A 20372-nucleotide genomic window follows, 5' to 3' on the forward strand; every position below is an offset into this window, starting at 1 on the left:
TTTTGCCCCTGCAGTGAAAAGTGAGCAATCCTGTCTATTTTTTAATCCCTCTCATATCACATGATAGGAGCTAAACCCTGGCTTACTGTACATTCCAGCTCATTGACTTTCGGCTCAGCTGATTTGTTTCTGAAATCAGGAATGGCTCTATCAAGATGGCCTTAGGCTCACCACCATTAAATTTATAGTATAGTGACAATGAGCTGGTGTTCAGTGACAGGGAACAGGAATCATGTAGTGATCACTGCTTTCACTAGAACGACATCTTTGAACCGCGAATCTGTCCTTTAGAAGTGTCCGCACCCTCATTGTGGCATATGCAAACAGTGTATCACGTGTCTCCGATTTCACTCAGGTTCTGGTGTAACTCCAGTCCTCGAGTGATCTCTTTGAACAGTCTGACTTAAAGTTAAGAAGACTGTAACTCTAGCGTGCTTTTGGGACAACAGGTGCTTCTCAAGAGGCAGACTACAGAAAGAGCCACTTAGGTGCACTCAAAGTTGAAGTCAGTGAAGTACACTTCTCCAAGATGCTAGAATGCATGAAAGAGAGTATAGTAAACGGGGTTAAAAGAAACAAATAAATAAATAAACATACATGTAAATAAAGAGACCTCACGTAGTCTTTGAGCTTTTATTTATTCAACAACTGTGCGGCAATAATTTAGAACAGCAATAGTGTAAAGCGTTAACGAAATGTGCAACAGTTGTTCAGTTATATCCTTTATAAAATCCATAGATTTCTCCTACAACATGAACATTGGACATTTAGCATATTCACATCCTATGTACATGACACATGCCGCTGCTTAGGCAAAGAGACAGTTGAGGCAAAAAAAAAAAAGCTAAAAGGGGCCTACAAAATGTGTTCTATGCAAAAGTATTCTCTTCCTAACAAATGTAAAGGAACAGTACTTATAAACAATACATACTCAGTATTTTCCAACAGGAAAGTTACTTGCTACAGTCTAATTAACATTGATCTTGTGGTAAAAATCAATGCTTCTCTTCTTATATTCCTCCAGTCCCAAGGTCGTCTGCATTCTTTTGTGTGCACGTGCAGGGCAACATGCACTATGCATGTTACACAAGACGTAAAGTCCCAGTCAGCAACTGCAGGACCTGTGCCATGGCCACCACAGGTGCAGCTCTGAGTTTAGTAGCATGGAGCATGGTTTATGTACACAATATCGGTTGAACTGTTTTCCTTCTTGTTATTTAAACTCCTGCGCTGCTGCAGTATTAATAACTTGTCTGGACAGATGCCGTGATTGCTGATTGGGACTTTACCTAATGTTACTACATCATGTTGTGGCTAATGGCTGTACTAAATAAGGCAAAATACATTAGTTGTTTTAACTGTTTAGCCAGACTAGTACTGAAATCATAAGATTTTCAACACTGACTTGCAGAAGCTGCCTGAATTTGCTGCCTGAATAAAAGTCAGATTTCAGAAGAGGTCTACTGAAATGTGTTGCTATGGAGTCAACTATTATGTCGCAGTTTGTACATTTATTCAAGATACATTTAGTCCATGACTTGCCTTTCAGCCAGGATTTCTTTAAGAAAATATATATTACAATTGGAATTACAAAGGGCATCGGATTAGAAACGAAACGTGAGGAGTGTGTTAAAGGAACAAAAAAGGCATGAACAAGTGCACTTTACCTCGCGGATTAGAGATCTACTTTTATCAGAATATTTACAAACTTTCATGTCTACCAAAAACACAGATTACATTCAATATCAAAGTTCCATAAGGTGCTAACATATTCTGAATGTTTTTGCTGGAGATGTCTGGTTTGTCCCCACATACACATGGACCACCTCTCCAGACACAAAGTCCAAGACTAAATGGGAACCCCCAAAGATGGTGTAAATTAGTCCAACGCTAGGCCTAACAGCATCTAGAAAATTGGCCTGAAGTTATTAAATTGTTGGAGATGGTGAAACATCCTCCTCAGATCACAAGCACCCTTCAGAGAGTCGGAGAGTACAAGTGACAAGCCCACTTTAAGCCTTAAATATTCAAGGTGCGATTTCACGCCTCACATAAACTTAACTTCGGATGAGTTATTGGGGGAGAGAGCGGGGGCTGTCGTAACAGCAAGTCAGAGGATTGTTACTCACAAAGTTCTTTTTTTCTGATTTAAAAAAAAGGAGACCAGTCCTGTCCTATCTGAGAAAGTTCAGGTCACTGCACCGCCCCTACCAGAGGAGCGTCTGTAGGAATGAATGGATCCTGATCTAAAATATCTAAATGCTAAAGTATGTTGAGGTATTTAAGTAACTCTTTTCAAGCACTGAAGATTAAAACATGAAAAAGAACCTCACTGTCAATGGCAAATCCAGTAGTTCTACCAAAAATAAAGTTCTTCTACCAAAACCCTGCAGCAGTCGCTTCAGCTTGCTTGAGGTCACTATCATACGGTACATCCAAGAGGCCAATATATTTCCAAACGGTTGATAAGAGGTGCAGTTGGTTGTAACTCACAGAGCGTTAACAAGTATTGCACTAGACTAAATTTCCTCAGCAAACAAAAAAGGAACAAATTTTCAGTTTAACACCATTTTTCTCTTAAGACTAACGCCATTGATTTTTTAAAATGGCAATAATGACAGACATGTAGGCTCTTGTCAATCAGTGTCGATTTCCATTCAGAATAGCTCAAGGATTGAGTGCTGAAGGCACTAGGTTGTTACAACTACCCCCATTCATTCTCCCACAGAAGCTAAAGAGCAATTGGACGATGAAAACCTTGTTCTGCAAATACTTCCAACGTAAAGAAACAGTTTGGCGAAAAATTTAATTTACACAGTTTACTCCTCACCACAGGTGTAATCGACCACTCCAGACATCGCGTCCAAAGCTTGCTTTTTTTGGTTTTGCACTGGAGCTTTAGGGCAATTACAGCTATAAAATAGCCCAACATCTTTTCTATTACATATACTACTACAGTTAATGAAGAAGTCAACTTTGGCTGAGCAGCCACACCTGGGGTAACACACAGGAACCTGTGTAAATCTGATATTTCTGCCAAAACATCCCTTTAAAAAAAAGAGAGAGAGAAAAGAATAATAAATGAAATTACAGCTTTCGTCAGAAAACTCCATAGAAACAACTACATGAACACTCAACAACCATTAAATTAAGGAACGGATAAATAGGCTACGCGATTTTACAAGCCAAAAACGAGGTGCAAAGTGAGCTGGCAGCCTATGTACCCTCGTTTTCATTTCTTTGGCTCTGCTCTCCAGTGTTTTCCATCATTTCTGAGCCATGCTCCCCGACCGCTGGGGAGGAAGCCTCTGCTCGGTTCTCCAGGTCATCGTGAGCGACGGCAGAAGGAGGAGGAGAAGAGTCTCCATCCTTGGATAGCGCGTCGAAGCTCTTGGAGTTAAACGTGGCCGCTGCTGCGGGCAGTCCGGGATAGAGCCAGGGGAAAGGCGCGGCCAGCGGGTAAACCAGCTTCTCCACGTGGTTCTTGTCCAGAAAGGGCACGTAAGAAGCCGCCGCCGACGGGTTGATGAAGTAAAAGGGCATGCAGAAGGGGGCCTGCTGCCCCACACCTGCCATTCCCGCCATCAGCGAGTTCATAAAAGCCATTTCCGGCCGGCCGGCAGCGTCCGTGCCCGCGGCGCCCCCTGCGGCCCAGTTCAGTTTGGGCTTTTTGGCTGGCCGCTGCTCATCGCCCTCGAACTCCTGCTTGATTTTACGTCCCTTCACGGCTCCGACGTCGCTCGCTCTGTCCGGTCGCCCGTCGCTCTTGTCCGCCTCGCCGCCGTAGCCGCTGTCGGTGTCCGTGTCGTTCTCGTTCAGCTCCGGGTGCTGAGTCCTCTGAATGACGGGCACGCAGTTGGCGTGGCCGTCTTTGGCGGAATGTCCCTCGCGCTCTCGCTCGTGGCCGTGGCCGTCGCCGCTGGCCAGCGGGTGCTGGAGAAGCTGCGCGGACACTTTGTGCAGGTGGTCCACGAGCTGAGTGCAGCGCTGCTCGCGGCTAGTCCACTTCTCCACTTTACTGAGGTACTGCACCACCTCTCTGGCGCACGCCTGGAAGCCCGAGTGAAAAGCGTCCAGATCAGCCTGGAGAGAGGACTTCAGCGACCGGTCACCTAATCGAGAGAGAGAGAGAGAGAGAGAGAGAGAGAGAGAGAGAGAGAGAGAGAGTAATATTAGTGCGGGTTTATTAATTTCATAGCAAGCACTTTATTTACTTTAGGCTAGTCGTTTAATAACTGCTGGCAACACTGTCTGATGAAGGTTTAGGCTATTAAACTATCCGACCTACAGTTTTATATACTGGCCTGGTTCAGTGCGTTTCTGCACAGTACACGGCTAAAAGGGAACTCCTTCAGTCCTGAAGTAACTCTTAGAGAGGCACAGTTTGAGCTTAGTGCCTAGTCCCGTATAAAAGTCTTTTGGGTCTAGGATTACGCCTAATCTTGGTCCGGGAAACTGGCTTTAGTGTTCATTCAGGTCCAGCTGGAGTCATAAACTCCGCTGGCGTTCATTCAGCACTGTGTGTTTGGCTGAGCTGCTCTGATTCCTGCTACTTTCTAATCGTTTACCGTTTTGCAGAGCGAGTATCTTCTGGTGTTGCTGCTCCGTCACCGCCGTCAAAGCGTTGAGGTGTTTCAGGGTCAACTCCAGAACAACTGCCTTCTCCAGGTGACCCAGCGTCTACGAGAACATCGGACAGAAAACTTTAACGTTACTCCAAGTTTTCCTTCATACGTGCTTATATGTCGGTCCCACAGCAGAAGACAAGTTTGCACACCGCCACTGAAGAAGCCGTGTTTATGTGTAGCTTACCGTCAGCTTGAGATGTTCGGGTAGTAAGTCCTTCAGCTGTCCGATGCATTCATTAATTCTGTCCCTTCTCTTCTTCTCTATCAGTCTGTGGGGTAACTTGTAAGCGTCCTGTGTTTAAAAAATAACGGATATTAGAAAAAAAATACAGACAGCATGAAGTTCTGGAAATGACATCTAGCCGACTTTAAGTTTAAAACTATAAACTGTACACAGGATAAACTGGCGTGAATGTCTCCATCTGACCAAAAAGGAGTTCTTACCTTTCCTTCCTCTCGTTTCATGCCTCTTTTTGATTTGCACATGTAGAGGGACGAATACTCGACCCTAAAAAAACAAAGCAGAACCTCTAAGTTCTTCATGAATACACTCATGAATACATCATTCAAACACAGCAGTAAACAAACGTGTCAGTTAACGCTCATAAAAACAGCCATTACCCCAAGAAATCTGCATGATCGAGGAACTGCCTGTCCTGTAGTCGCGCTATTCTTTCGTCCATAACTTTTCACCCTTCTTTCATCCACGCCTTTTCTGCCAAATTTGTTCTTCGGGACTTTTTTTTTGTAAATCCGAGAGTGAAAGTGATGAGGGAGCGTTGTGTAGGTTACGTGCAGCAGTGCAGCGCTTTCGGACTGATGCCTGCACTCGCCTGAGCTCAGCTGCCACTTTGCCGAGGCGTTTTTTTTTTCATTGGTTTCCCACCCGTATTCAGACAAGCCCCTCTTACCGGGACTATGATTGGCTAATAGCAGCTCACGTCCTGGACTAGGATTGGCTAGTCGTTAAATCTCTGAAGCGGTTCTCCGCAGGACTCCTAACCAATCGTGGTGAGCGAGGGCGGGGCGTGCCCAAATACGGGTGGAAATAAAATAGTGAATAGAGGTGGGAAACACCGTGAGTAATAGAAATGAACTACCAGCCCAATCCTAACACAGGAGGGCGGGGCTTGAATGAATGCGGGTGGGCCCTGAAGTCCAAACCCCACAACGCTTCGCCGAGCGCTGCGCGAGAGGAAGTAGAGCGCACGCGCGCGGCCGCTCGCGGCGCAACAGCTCCGACAAGCTCACGTGTAGGCTGCACCGTGCGGTCTGCTAATGAAGGAGATATTACGAGCCGTCGTCATAGACAGAGACAGTCGCTATTCCTGACTGCACGCTGCGAACGGATCAGACATCCCGGAGGGGGGGGGGTGCGGAGGAGGCGGGGTCATTTTAACTTTAAACACTATCGAAAACTTGCACGCGCTAGCAGGCGGTCTCTACCGACCGCAGGTCTTGATGTGAATAAATGTGCTATAGTGAACGAAAACAAACAAAAAGACCGTCTGGCAAAAAGACCCGCTCGTGCGCTCGATCGCCTTGTCCTGGATCGTCGCGCTGCGTGCTGTGACACGTGCGCGGAGCGAGACGCTGCGCGTGCACTAAAACTTTACGTGGCGGTTTCGTGCAAAAGTGCAGCGTCACGCGCGCCGTGCGTGAGCTTGAGAGTGACGGCGTGAAGGAGCACGAGAGAGCGGAGGGCTCCTGCTGTAACTCATAAACACACAGCAGCGCGTGCCTAATGGACCCGGCTCAGATTTCCAAAGCAGCTTCCTCCGGATCTCGCTCTCCCCTCAGAGCCTAAACGAGACGATCACCCCTTTTTTTAATGTGACGTCATACTAATAGTCTGGTCCAACAACGCTCGCGCTTATGAAGTCGGGCTGTTTTTGTTTCATTTATGCAAATGCATGCCTACACGTTTCGCTCATTTACGTAATGAGTGTTACGAAACGTCCGCAGCGATCTGCTGTTAGGATGCAGAGTTGGTTTATGAACAGCTCAGTGTTATCTGGGGGCCGTGTCAGTGACATTGTTTAGCATCCATTATTTAGTACGTGCATAGTTCGTTTTCATATATATGCTGCTTCCACTGAGTCATTGTCGCATCCTTGTTTTCTCTCAGTATCAGGTGGAAATCTTCAGGAGCCCAGTAGAAGTTGAGAACACATCCTTAAAAAGTGGTTCTTCCAGAGTTCTTTAGAAAGTGAATTGGTTATATGTAGAACTGTAATTACTGCCACTGGTCGTGGTTCATTTCAAGGTTAAATAGTTTTTCTATATTGTGGAAAACCGGTGCAGGGTTCTTTTGATTGTGTATAGCCCCAAAAAGGACTGCACCGTTATGTCAAAAACCCTATTGTGTAAAGAGTGTAGGGAGATTCAAGAGAATAAACCTAATTGTTCTCCTGCCGAGTTTAAAGATTCAAACTAACACTGTGGGTGTTAATCCAGCTTGGGCGATTTTACTGGATGTTGTTCTTTTGTTCGTCTTAGTCATAGTCTATTTTAACACCACTACATTCATTATGTTACATTATAATGTGTGAGTGGAGCATGGCACCCCATTTGAAAGAATATGGCTTGAAGGGGGTATGAAAGGGACATACACTGCGTGCATATCACGGTTCACTTAACTAATATCAAACTAATATCAAGTTCACCTTATGATATAATGTGCACACTTCTGTATCATGCCACTAAAGTACACATCTGTTGCATTATTAGGCCTGTTTATATTGACTCAGTGTCATGGAGACTAAATTTTGTTTTACTAAGTCTGATCTTTCTTCATCATCATTGAGAATGAAACTTAGCTTTAGTTAAACATATTAAATCTCAAGCTAACAGAGGTAAGGGTGCAGCTGACCAGTCAGTGTTTTTGAAAAGAGGTTTCCAGCACAAAGAACAGTAACAAGTATATCATTCATCAATGCTAATACAATAAAAGAAACAACAAAATAAGCTGATGAAACGATGTTCTTATTTGTAGTGAATATAATTTAACTATTTCTGAAGAAAATAATAAACATATGTAAAACATATAGAACAACATATATTTAGGAAAAAACAAAAACAAGTTTTTTTAATTATTATTGTTTTTTATATAAATGTATATATATATATATATATATATATATATATATATATATATATATATATATATATATATAGTGTGTATAAAAAGTACCACACTCTGTCTATGAGCACATTAGAGTAATATTTATAAGGGATTAGCTGTAACCCTCTCACATGCCTGTAGGTCACATTACTTCTCCATGGGAATCATGTGACAGCTCCAGCATTGTTATAAAGAGATCTCACAGTATGTGTGTGGCAGCACTTGGCATGTATTCACCCACATGTCTGACAGCGTTACTGGCAGCCTTCATCCCCACTCACTGCACTTCTTCCTCATTTGTGTAAGATCCCTTTTCCCAGCCGAGTTTGCTGGTGGCTGTTGTTCTGGTCGTGTGTTGGAGTCCCCCTTTCTCTGTCTTCCCTCCTCTCTCACTCCCTCCCTTCGTTTCCTCCGCTGCGTTCTACTCTATATGTGGCTCTCAGGCAGCTCCGCTCCAAATGTTTTCCATATTAGTTCAGAGCCCTCTCTGATTCCAAATAGCAGGGCTTTGCTCAGAGAAGAGCCCCTAGCAGGGCAGGGAGGGGAGAAGAAGGGGAAAGAAGGGAAGGGCAGGGCAGAAGTGGTGTCAGGCAGCACAGTGGAAGGGCAGTCAGGCGAAAGAGAGCAGAAGAAAACGCGAGAAGAGGAAGGAGAGGACAAGCAAAAACAGAGAAAAGCCCCCAGTTGACCTTTTAGAGGAAGAGTAAGTCCAGGGCGGAGGTCAGGAGGAAGTATGGGGTCAGAGAAGAGTCCAGTAGCGTCCGGTGGAGGAGAGAGGCAGGCCAGGCCGGAGGACAGCCATACATGCTGCGGTTGCCGCTTCCCGCTGCTCATCGCCCTGCTGCAGCTGCTGCTCGGCAGCTCCACAGCCATTATGGCCTTCTTCATGGCCAGCATCAGCCCCTCTCTGCTGGCCAGGGAGACGCCTCACTGGGCCGGCATCATCGTAAGCATCTCAGTGCCCTCTTTCCTCTTGCTCGTCGCCATCCTCTTCCTCAGCTGCCAGCATGCCTTTCCCACTGCCTGGGCCAAGCATGAGGCCATGATATCAGCCCACATCACCAAGTCAGTAAACACGCTGCCATGCAGCCCACATGCATCTCACTGCAGCTGTAATGGAGCCTCGTTTAATATTACACTGTCTCTGTATGCATGTATTACATGGCTGAGTGGTTCTATACACTTCACTGGTGCAGGATATTCAGTATTACTGTTTATACACAATTTATACACCCATAGTTTGCTCACAGTCTCAAGGTTCTTTTGATTAATTGGAACCTTGATTGTTGTTCTATAGAAATATTCGCTATAGGCCATTATGTTCATTTGTGCTTTCTTAAGCCTACACCTTTAAAAATAAAAGTGCTAAAAAGGGTTCTTTGGAGTGATGCCACAGAAGAGCCACTTTTGGTAAACTCTTTAGTTATTCTGAGCCATTGCTCCAGAGAATCTTTCTGGTGATTTGATGTTTGATATTGTAGCTGTAGATTAGAGTTGTTTTCAAAAGAAAAGTACTTAATTACCATTATTGACTATCTATAATGAAGAATATGAAATAATGAATTATTTTTATTGAGCCAAAGTTACAGTAGCTAAATGGAACAATTTACTGTTGCCCAAGCAAAATCCACATATATTAAGATAACAGATTTAGTACAGAAGCTTCTCGCTTAAAAAAAGCTGAACTTGGGCATGGAAAACAACCTCTGACAGGAGAAGATGGTCATTAGTGGTTATGCAATCTTACAAGAATACATGTCCAAAGTTTGTGCGTATTCCTTCTGAAATCAAGGTTTTTAATAGGGAGTTTGTTTCCTCTCTGCTGGAGTAACAGACTCTTCTTCTGGTAAGGCTTTACACTAGAAATAGAAGCATTGCTGTAAGGATTTGATTGCATTTGTCCACAAGAACATCAGTGAGGTCAGGGCACAAACTCCACTCCAGCTCATCCCAGAGGTATAGGATGAAGCTCCATGACTCCAAAGAACACAGTTCTACTGCTCCACATCCCAGTATTGGGCAGGGGGATGTGGGGACACGGTGAGCTTAGGCTCATGTGTGACTGCTTCAGAGCATCCTAATCTATTTGCAAGGCTTTCCTGCAGAGATTATACAAACTACGTGTGCACAATCGAATGGCTGTATCAGTAAAGGGTGCACCTTAAAGTAGTTGAGTTTACTAATTAGATTGGGCGCCTGGGTGGTTTTGCCCTAATCGTGTAATTTCAAATGCTAAAATGTAACTAAAGTAGATGCTATGTCTGCATTTCTGACCTGCTTTAGAAATGTTTTACATACATTTATTTGAGATGTGTTGTATATTGTGACATTATTGTTTTATTGTAGCAAATCATTATGATTATATTGCCTAATCTCAGCTGAGACACATCAGACCTGTATGTCAATATATCTTATCTCTTCGATAAGGCAAGAAAGAGGCTTAATGCCACTGGCTTTCTCCAAATAAAAGTTTTAGATTTCACACTTTTATGGAAAGCATTTAATCAGATTCAAAGGCCTGAATGGAGGCTTTGTACAAGTTGCCTGTTGGACGGTTGTGCCATTTTCTCAAATCACTGCAGTGTTTCAGCTATGCTTTTATTGTTCCATCATGTGAGGTGGTAAAAATGCCAGTTACATTGAAGCAGAGCTTTTTTATGAGAGTTCACCACCCCCCCCCCCCCCCCAACACGCACACATTATACACATCATCAGAGAGTCTCTGGACGAAGCCATATCCCGAGTTCAGGCCTCACGAGACCAGTGCTGAAGAAAAACACTGAGGTCATCAAGATTTCTTTGCTTAAGAACCTGGGAAAAACAATCAAATTAGATACTGCACGTTAGTCACAAGACTCCACTCGCACTGAGAAAGCGAGTGTTATCTTAGGAGGGGGGAAAAAACCTATTCAATTTGGCAAAGGCAGTGATTATACTATCAGATGACAACTCAGTGCTGAGTTGCACAATGCTGATTACAACAATCATGGTCAGCCTGGCAGAAGCGTAGAAATGAAGAGACTGTCTTAGAGGCCTGAAAATGAGATTAGGCCAATCCAGTAGACGGTATGTGTTTATAACATGGGATACAATGGCAACGTTTTTCGGCATCTGACTGTGGGACGCACGTGACGGTTAAGATTGTACAGAAGCAAACTCATAGAACTGGGTCAAGAAAGTGTAATTTGTATAGCCCTCCTGTTATCTCCAAATTTATTAACACGTTTTAGCATTGGGTTCAATTTCAATATGTTAGTCATTTATTTAGAGACATTAAATATTGGGGTCAAATTGACCACAAAGATGGTAGATGGTTAAATGGTTGTTTTAAATTTGTGGGACGGAAGCTGCGTTACAAGCATTTCTCTGTGTGCTGTGTTGCAGCTGTGTGTGGTGTCTATAGTGGGATTTGTCCTTTACTGCATCACTTACCTGCCTGATGAGAGAACCTCCATGCAGTTCATCATAAAGGTGAGAAAGAGAATGTATAATTATACAAATCGTTTGCACGTAAACAGTGATCCTAAAGCCTTGGAAGTTTAACAGCGGCTGTTACGTGGTAAACAAGGCTCAAATTTTTGGCCAGGTTGAAGATCATCTTTTGTTTCATGAGAATTGAAGTAGATCCATGTATGCTGAGATGTTATTGGCTGCTGAAACTACTTTTTCAGAAAAAAAATTGTAAAGTTTCATTTTGTTTAAGTAGCATCTACTAAAACATTTAAGCGTAAGCCTGTAGACCGAAATGTCTTTAAGATTATGGAAAACATACTTTCAGGCAGGGGTGTCTACTTTGGTGTCCAAAATACAAATGTATGGAAAAGTCAGGCTTCAAAATGACTGTGATGGATGTTTTAAGATATACTTTTATGTATTTTTATAAATAATGTCATAGAGTCAGAAACTAATAAGAACATAAACAAGTATTTGAGATTATTTAACAGCTTGACACAGTTTGAGGATGCAGTTTGCAAAATGCTAATTGATGAGGTACCACATTACAATAAGATCACCCTCTGCATGGTTTATTAATGGTTATTAATTACTCATAAGCAGCTTAAGAATCATTAATAAAAAGTTATAACACATTAATAAAAAAAGCAACAGTGAGCTGCTGTATCTGCTAAATCTGAAAATCCTATGAAGTTGACAGGTTTAATTCTGTTGGAGAAGACAAAGTAGACAAGAAACACTTAAGATCTGGGTTTAACAGTATAGAATGTTCACTATTAGGCAAACAACAGGTCACTGAATACAATTACATGCACTTAATAATCCAAAAACTGCTTTTGCCAGTAAGGGGCGGCACGGTGGCGTGGTGGGTAGCGCTGTCGCCTCACAGCAAGGAGGGCCTGGGTTCGATTCCCCGGCCGGGTGACTGAGGTCCTCTCTGTGTGGAGTTTGCATGTTCTCCCTGTGTCTGTGTGGGTTTCCTCCGGGTTCTCCGGTTTCCTCCCACAGTCCAAAGACATGCAGTCAGGCCAATTGGGTGTGCTAAATTGTCCCTAGGTGTGAGTGACTGTCTGTGTGTCTGCCCGCGATGGACTGGCGACCTGTCCAGGGTGTATCCTGCCTTCCGCCCGAAGACTGCTGGGATAGGCTCCAGCTCCCCCCCGCGACCCTGACGGAGAAGCGGCTTAGAAAATGGATGGATGGATGGATGGATGGATGGATGGATGGATGGATGGATGCTTTTGTCAGTAATTCGTTCAACATGTTTACGGGCACTTAGATAATCAGATAATGGAAAACTCTGGGTCTACATGAGTTAATCAGAAATCAGATTTCTGCTTTACAAACAGCCAATAAAGTCACAGAATAAGACATAATTGTAACATAAACTCAAACATCATGCCACAACTTTTTTTTAAAACATGGAAATACATCACGTAGAAGATAAAGAATATTTATCAAGCATTTAATAAGTTTCAACACTCCAGAGGTGTTTTGTTGCCGTCTCATGGATGCTGTATTACATGCTGCTTGCTTGTTTCCTTATTCACCATGGTCTATTTTCAAACGTGTGCAGACTGAGAAATACAGTAAGAGTGTACATCACTAAGCACTCCGATGCACCCAGTAATCTGATCATAATCACACTTCTTCATTTGTCTGATTATTAACCCCTTCAGACCCGCATTTTTTCTGCTGGGCCAAAAAATTTTTTTTAAACTGATTGTGACTCCTTTCCAACATAAAAACAAATTGAAAAAATGAAATTTTTGCTAACTCATGTTTTTAATAGTTTTTTTTCATGTCCATTTCAACGGACATCGCAACACAATGGGCGTAAAATGTCATAAAAACTTAGGAAGAATAAGGCTGAGTTTTTCCACATAGTAATCAATCAGGTACGACCTAAACATCTGGAACTGGATGTTTGCATGTGTTTGAGTCTGTGTACAGTTCTGAACATGCACATTAACTTGATCAGTATGTCACAGCATGGGTAGGGAACAGCAGTCATCACCAGGAAAACCCAGAGCCTGCAAGAAGAGAGGGAAATAACACAATCTGAACATGCACATGAACACAAGATGTATGATTGTAGAGTACCTGAAATCAGTTTTGCCTTCAGTACTTATAACATGTTAACTTGGAATGGAACTGGAACCTGTATTCTCATTTTCGATGAGCAGCCTTGAAGCAGTTTCGTTGGGGCACAAAGCACAAGTGGATGTTGCACTTGTCACAAAAGTACACAAAAACCTGTACATTTTGGCATCTTGCATCTGGTAGCCTCTTTCTTTACATCATAATTTGGCATGTAGTCAACCATGTCATACTGCACTTTAGGTAGAGGCCTTACATCCTGAAATGGTGTGCAAACTGGTCTCTGGGGGGACATGCTGTGGTTCTGGAGACATACTGGGTCTTCCACGTTTTGCTGCCACTGTTTTATGGACTCTCACCAGACACTGGGCCACATTCATCTTGAAATGGAGGAGATCCTGGATGTCTTTGGTCTGGATATTGGCCCTCTTGGCGTCCAGCCTGTACTCCAACCAACAGTTGACCACAGCCATGTCAAAGGCATGTTTTATCATTCTCAGGGTCCACTTTTTTGACCGAATTTCTGTACGGTACAGACTGACAAAGCAGGTCAACACCACCCATTGCATCATTGTACAACTTAACCACCTCTGGACGGGACACCGTCACAAATCGGGCCTTCTTTTTGTCCCACCGCTGAACTTCATTCATTGTGCCAACACCAATGAAGTTAGAGGCCAATGAGAACTGGTATGTTGTCATACCATTTGACCAGTGCAACCTTACCATCACGGCTTACAACTTCATCACAGCTTCCTCGAGGCTTTTTAGCCATCTCTTTGTCAGACTGTAGAGGAGGCCTGGCAAAGCGAGAGACCCTTGCTGTCCCAGCGGCATGAATTTTCCTGTCAGCTAGCAGCTCCAGAAGATTGTACGTTGTGAAATAGTTGTCAAAATACAACTTGTGGTTGGCCAGTGATTCGCTGGCTAAGATGGTACACCACTCCCGCTCCAAGTCCCAGCTGCTTACTGTGCTGTTGTGATAGTTGTAGTACCTTGGTGCAGCAGGAAGTCATAGGCCATGCCACTTTTCCCACACAGGAAGTATATTTTCACCCCCCATGGGTGTGGCTTGCCTTTGATGAATTGCTTGACAGAGTTCTGCGAAATGGCACCATTTGTTCATCAATGCCAAGGTTCTCCTCTAGTGGAAGCTCCAAGTATCTACTGCGTATGGCATCATAGAGAGGACGTACCTTGAAAAACACATCACTGTTCTCAGCTGGCTTCTCCAAATTATTGACCAAATGCAAATGTGACCGAAGCTGGAAGAATCTGTCACAGGGCATGGTGTTTTGAAAAATATCAGTGTCCATCCCAGCTTCCCAGTACATGGAAACTCTTGGCATTTTCATCACTCCCATAGCAGGGTGGAGACCAATTAGGGTTCTGATTTCTCCTGAACTTGTTGGTTTGAAACATCATGTAGCACTTTGCAAGGCATAAACATTTGTGTTGTCAGCCATCAAATTGAAGATCTCATCTGGTATACACCGTTTGAAGTATTCAAAGGGTCTCATGGGATGATCCTCATGAATTGGAGGATTCTCAAAGGAAGTGTCATCTTCATCTCCTGAATTCAAGGAGTCAAGTTCAGATAACTCTCCATTTACAAGACATTCAAGTCTTTGACTCTATACTCTATAAGAACATTTTGTACAAAAAATATATATTTACAAATTTATAATCATGAATAAATATACTGTGACACCACACTTTGCTTATGGAAAGCTTACAAGTATTTTGTTTCTGTATATACTGACACTAAACATATGAGTGTTAGCTTAGCTCGCCCAACTCCTGATGTCCATTGCAATGGACATCGTACTTTTAAAAAATCCTGTAAATTAATGATAATATATTTGTTCAAAATAACTTCAAATATTATCATCTGCAACAGTTACACATATGCTGACAGCAAATTTGTTTGGTTAGCATGAGCATAAATGTATATTTTTGATTGAAAATGGGTACTTACTTCTCCCTCTCTGCAGTTGCTCCGCCATGCTTGTCTTGGCCGATGTCTGTGACTCTCTCAGAGCATGCTCAAAGTCATGACATGATTGTGATTGGATAATCAGGATCCAATCAGTAACCAGCATTACTGACATCATTCAAATACAAGGTATTTATTGGTTTAGAGACAGAAATATGTCATGTCCATTGCAATGAACGTTGGGTCCGAAGGGGTTAAAATGGTCATGTAAACAGAATAGTATGATTTTTTTAGATCGGAGTAAGGTCTAGAAGTCCAATTAAGTTATTGCACAAGGAGAGCTGGATTTTAGTTCAATAAACAGATTTCTTAGCACTTGCATGCTCTCAGTCTGATTTCTTTCGGATTTCTCAGTCTGTGCATGTGAAAAAAAGTCCACTGTCCCAGAAATAAGCAAGCAGTGTTTAGCACAGCATCCTCGAGACAGCAACAAAACACTTCTGGAGTGACACTGAAACTGATTACATGCTTAGTGAAAAACAGGATATAAATGTTCTTTATCTTCTAGATGATGCATGTTCATACCTTCAGACAAAGTGGCTCAATTATTTGTTTGAGGTGTACGCTAAGTTTACATCACCTGTTATTCTGTGAGTTTTTTGGCTGCTTGCAAAGCAGAAATCCAGGTATCAAGAAGACCTGGAGTTTTCCATCATCTGATAACCCAAGAGCAGGTAAACACGTTGATTGGATTACTGACAAAATCTGATTTTCTGCAGTTATCAGATTATTAAATGCATGTAAACGCACTTTTTATCGAATTTCACAATTGGATTACTAGACCTTACTCTGATCTAAGAAATCGGACTATGCTGTTTACATGATCATTTTGATAATCAGATATCTGCAGAAATCCAATTATTATTGGATTACTATACTTGGAACTTATTTCTTATTAATGATTTTTAAGGTATACACCGATCTGGCATAACATTCTGACCACCTCCTTGTTTCTACACTCATTGCCCATTTTATCAGCTCCACTTACTGTATAGCTGCACTTTGTAGTTCTACAGTTACAGACTGTAGTCCATCTGTTTCTCTGACACTTTGTTACCCCCTTTTACCCTGTTCTTCAGTGGTCAAGACCCCCAAAGACCCTCAGAGAGCAAGTACTACTTGGGTGGTGGATCATTCTCAGCACTGCAGTAATACTGACGTGGTGGTGGTGTGTTAGTGTGTGTTGTGCTGATATGAGTGGATCAGACATCAGTGCTGCTGGAGTTTTTAAACACCATGTCCACTCACTGTCCACTCTATTAGACACTCCTCGTCAGTACACCTCGTAAATGTAAAGTCAGAGATGATAGCTCATCTGCTGCTGCACAGTTTGTGTTGGTCATCTTCTAGTCCTTCATCAGTGGTCACAGGACGCAGGCTGCACGATGCTGTTGGCTGGATATTTTTGGTTGGTGGACTCTTCTCAGTCCAGGAGTGACTGAGGTGTTTTAAAACTCCAGCAGCACTGCTGTGTCTGATCCACTCAGACCAGCACCATACACACTAACACACCACCACGTCAGTGTTACTGCAGTGCTGAGAATGATCTACCACCCAAATAGTACTGCTCTGTGAGGGTCCATGGGGGTCCTGACCACTGAAGAACAGGGTAAAAGGGGGCTGACAAAGTATGCAGAGAAATAGATGGACTACAGTCTAAAGAAACTATGGAAACAAACATGCCTTGGCTGATCAACTACATTTTGGATAAGTATTTAAGCTATTACTTTTTATATTTCTTATACATAAGCTAAGATTACTGTACAGCTAATATGTAAATTACGTAGTTATGAAAGTGAAGAACTGAGATGGCTGTTTTCAAAACTGTTACACCTGCCGCTGGTGCTTTGTTGGATAACTGTCCTTTCCTCCCTCGCTTCAGCTTCTCTACTTCCTCCTGTGTTCAGTGGGGGTGGTCATCTCCATCCTGGTCATCGCCTTCCAGGGACACCACTATTCCCTGACCAATGGCTTCGCGTGCAGGGAGATGGGTGAAAACTGTGTGTGCACGCTGGAGCCCGAGGACCCCATTGCGCGTACCTTCACCTACGTTGAGGTGAGCAACTGCTCGGCTATCACGAGCACGCTCATGCTCTACTACCTGCTGCAGATGGTGCTGAACCTGGCCCAGGCCATTGTCTGCATGGTGGGAGCCTTCATCATGTGGAAGCACCGCTACCAGGTGTTCTTTGTGGGGCTCCAGATGGGCTCCCCCACCAGCCAACACTGGCAGAAGGTTTAGGGGCAGGGCCTAGGGTGAGGAACTGGGAGAAGGAATGAGAAGGAAAAGAGGAAGAAAGTTCTCCTGGGGAGGAAATGTGTGGAATGGGTGCGGGTGTGTTGAGGGAAAGGTCAGAACTTGCCCTTTCTGAGCTGTGTGTTTGTTTGTGTGTGCCTGATGTGTACTGTAAACGTGTGTGTGAGGGAGGTGGTGGTGGGAGAGCATACCTACAAACAGTGCTATTGGCACACTCTATTGTGGCAAATGATGGTCCCTTTTTAGAGCTGTTGTATTTTTCTACAGTGGCTTCTGGACATTTCCACTAATGTAAATCTGTACTTGCCTTTGCCAGTGTGTTTTAGAGTCAGGGAGGATATTTTTGTCTATTGAGCTGAATTTGAGATGCTATAAGAGAGCATTAATTCTGAGAGCGTTATGTATTTGCTCTACTGTTTGCATTGGATTTTTATTATACTGATGGCCTTAAGATTTAGTATAGTCAAATGACAAATCACCACTGTTAACCTCTCAGCAAAAAGCACTGCTAAGAATTTTATACCTAACATTTCAATCTGTTCTCTTTTTCTAAAGATATGTTAAATAATATTGTAAACAGGTTGATAAAGATTATTGTGTGTAACCTAGAAAACATAAAAGCATTTCCAACTTGTAGCACATATTGTTTTATATGTGGTTTTGCCATGTTTTGTTTTGGTCAATATACCAGTGTTACACTGACACTTGTCTGACTGATTTGCGCATGTGTGTGTATGTGTGTGTGTGTGTGTGTGTGTGTGTGTGTGTGTGTGTGTGTGTGTGTGTGTGTGTGAGACTCATGACGCATTCTCATTTTATCATTTTTTGTGCTGGACAAACGCACACAAATGTGGTCAGACAAGTGGGGGGAGCCAACATCAGGAGATTTTAACTAACACAGCAATCCAACATAAAACTGGGTTTGCCTACAATTACACTTCTCATTTGATATCATATGTCAGTATTAAAAAACATAATATTAACAATCACAATAGTATCATACATATTCAGTGTAGTTTTGTTGCCTTTTACTTTGCATATTGTTGTATTTCTTACAAAATACCCCAATAATGATAAATACATTGATAATTAAGAATGAATTATTAACCATTAATGTTGTTTAAGTCAACAAACGATCATAATACCTTTGTAATATAACAGGTTACTGTTTCTCTTTTTGTTTTTCTGACCATCTCTAACAGAAATAGTAATGGACAACATGCACAGACAGCCAGCAGTCAGGGTTGTAAGGTATGTCCAGTAAAAGGACTGGCCAGGCTTGTGGTTAGAAGCCTTGACTCACAGGCAGTAAACAGCAGCCGCCACTGTGAGTGTGCAGAGCAATGGGGGGGAGGTCAGAGGGGGTACTGGAACAGGCAACAGGGCAATGCAGGAATCTTAGCAGACTGACTGAGTTGATCATTTCTCCTTCTAGATAATAAAAAAGCACCAATGCAGGTTTAGCACATTTAAATGAACCTGAGTCTGGACTTTGTTGAATGTGTGATATTTGGTAAAATTGTATGCTTGGATTAAAGTGTTTATTCAACTGGACTGTCTGAAAACAGGGGCTTTACTACAGAATAAGCTCTAAGTGTGTGAAGCTTTTACATGGCCTCAACTCTTTAGACCGATGCTTAGAAACTAGCATTCAGAATGGGTGCTTGGGTAAGAAAAGAAAAGAAAAAAAAACACAGACCCCTAAATTCATCTATGACTCATCTTTCCTTCTAGCTTTTTTCTAATAAAAGACATTTACGTAAGTCTTTCCCTCACCATCTAGATGCTCCTCTCCTAAAATAGCTGGATTTCTCAGACAGTTCATAAAAGATAGGCCAGTATGCATGTGTTGCAGATTTAGACTTTGGATGGTATAAGAACACAGCAAGGCAATGCAAGGGGATATTCATGTTTACTTACTTACTTAGATGTGGTATCCTTTACTGAAGAGTAGCATTTAAAAGGCAGTATGACATAACATTCTCTGGAATAAGCAATTGTAAATGTTAATGTAGGTTTATGTCAGTGGTCCAAAACGTGCTTATGTTGGTGTCATGTAGCCTTACGAATGTTGCTCTTTTGTAAAGCGTTACGGTGAATTGCAGAAGAGTTTAGATGTCTGTAAATAAATGAAAAAGTTTGTTTAATGTTGGCCAAAAGCCCATTCAACCTACTAAGAAACACAGATTCCATTTTCAAACAGAAGCTGGACTGTGATGTTATAACTAGGCAGTTTGGAAACAACAAAGACAAATTTGCCACAATGTAGGCCCGTCATAACCTTTAAATTTTGTCTGACTATTAATGGCCATATGAATAATTGCGATCAACAATCGTGTTGTTTTTGGTCTACTAAAGCAGCACTACATCTTTTTTGAAATTGAAAGGGCATTACTGAGCATATCATTCACTCACATACTCTAAAGACGCACCCTTCACCAAATTGTGCTCTCTTCAAATACTCTTTCAATGCCCTCATAAAAGTCACTCATCCACTTGTGCAAGTCCAAATCACACCCGACAGTACAAAATGTTTTTCTGCACATTGCATGTAATTACATATTTCCACCAGAGAGGTCTCCAAATCCCCAAATCCCACATAGTGTTGCTTTGAAGTATTAGCCTAATATGGCCAAATTGTTTGATAAGCTTATCCGTGGATACTTAGGAGCTCTCAGCTGACGACAGACACAGCTCAAGCTCAACCCCTGCTCTCTAAAAGGTGTTGTAGCACCAAGTCAGGAGCCTGAGCAGTTTTCAGATTCAGACGTCTCAATAAATGCATTTTCTGCATTCTTTTCTTTACGTGTTGCT

At 42.6% G+C, this 20372-nt stretch overlaps 2 protein-coding genes and 1 long non-coding RNA gene across 3 annotated transcripts; 1 reads left to right on the forward strand and 2 right to left on the reverse strand.

Moving 5' to 3' along the window:
- Positions 1-619: 619 nt before the first annotated feature.
- On the reverse strand, positions 620-5486 carry bhlhe41 (basic helix-loop-helix family, member e41). Its single transcript, XM_017690623.2, has 5 exons — positions 5250-5486; positions 5073-5136; positions 4813-4920; positions 4569-4680; positions 620-4112 (listed from the first exon to the last, which is right to left on the reverse strand). The coding sequence occupies exons 1-5, from the start codon at positions 5309-5311 to the stop codon at positions 3217-3219; spliced, it is 1242 nt and encodes a 413-aa protein (XP_017546112.1). The 5' UTR covers positions 5312-5486; the 3' UTR covers positions 620-3216.
- A 2535-nt stretch (positions 5487-8021) lies between these two features.
- sspn (sarcospan (Kras oncogene-associated gene)) lies at positions 8022-19110 on the forward strand. Its single transcript, XM_017690606.2, has 3 exons — positions 8022-8698; positions 11137-11223; positions 17184-19110. The coding sequence occupies exons 1-3, from the start codon at positions 8486-8488 to the stop codon at positions 17541-17543; spliced, it is 660 nt and encodes a 219-aa protein (XP_017546095.1). The 5' UTR covers positions 8022-8485; the 3' UTR covers positions 17544-19110.
- Positions 13093-15395, reverse strand: LOC119263725. Its single transcript, XR_005130484.1, has 2 exons — positions 15284-15395; positions 13093-13238 (listed from the first exon to the last, which is right to left on the reverse strand). It is a non-coding gene; the product is annotated as an uncharacterized LOC119263725 (long non-coding RNA).
- Positions 19111-20372: the final 1262 nt, after the last annotated feature.

This window comes from Pygocentrus nattereri, chromosome 7 (genome assembly GCF_015220715.1).
Source record: "Pygocentrus nattereri isolate fPygNat1 chromosome 7, fPygNat1.pri, whole genome shotgun sequence".
NCBI lineage: Eukaryota > Metazoa > Chordata > Actinopteri > Characiformes > Serrasalmidae > Pygocentrus > Pygocentrus nattereri.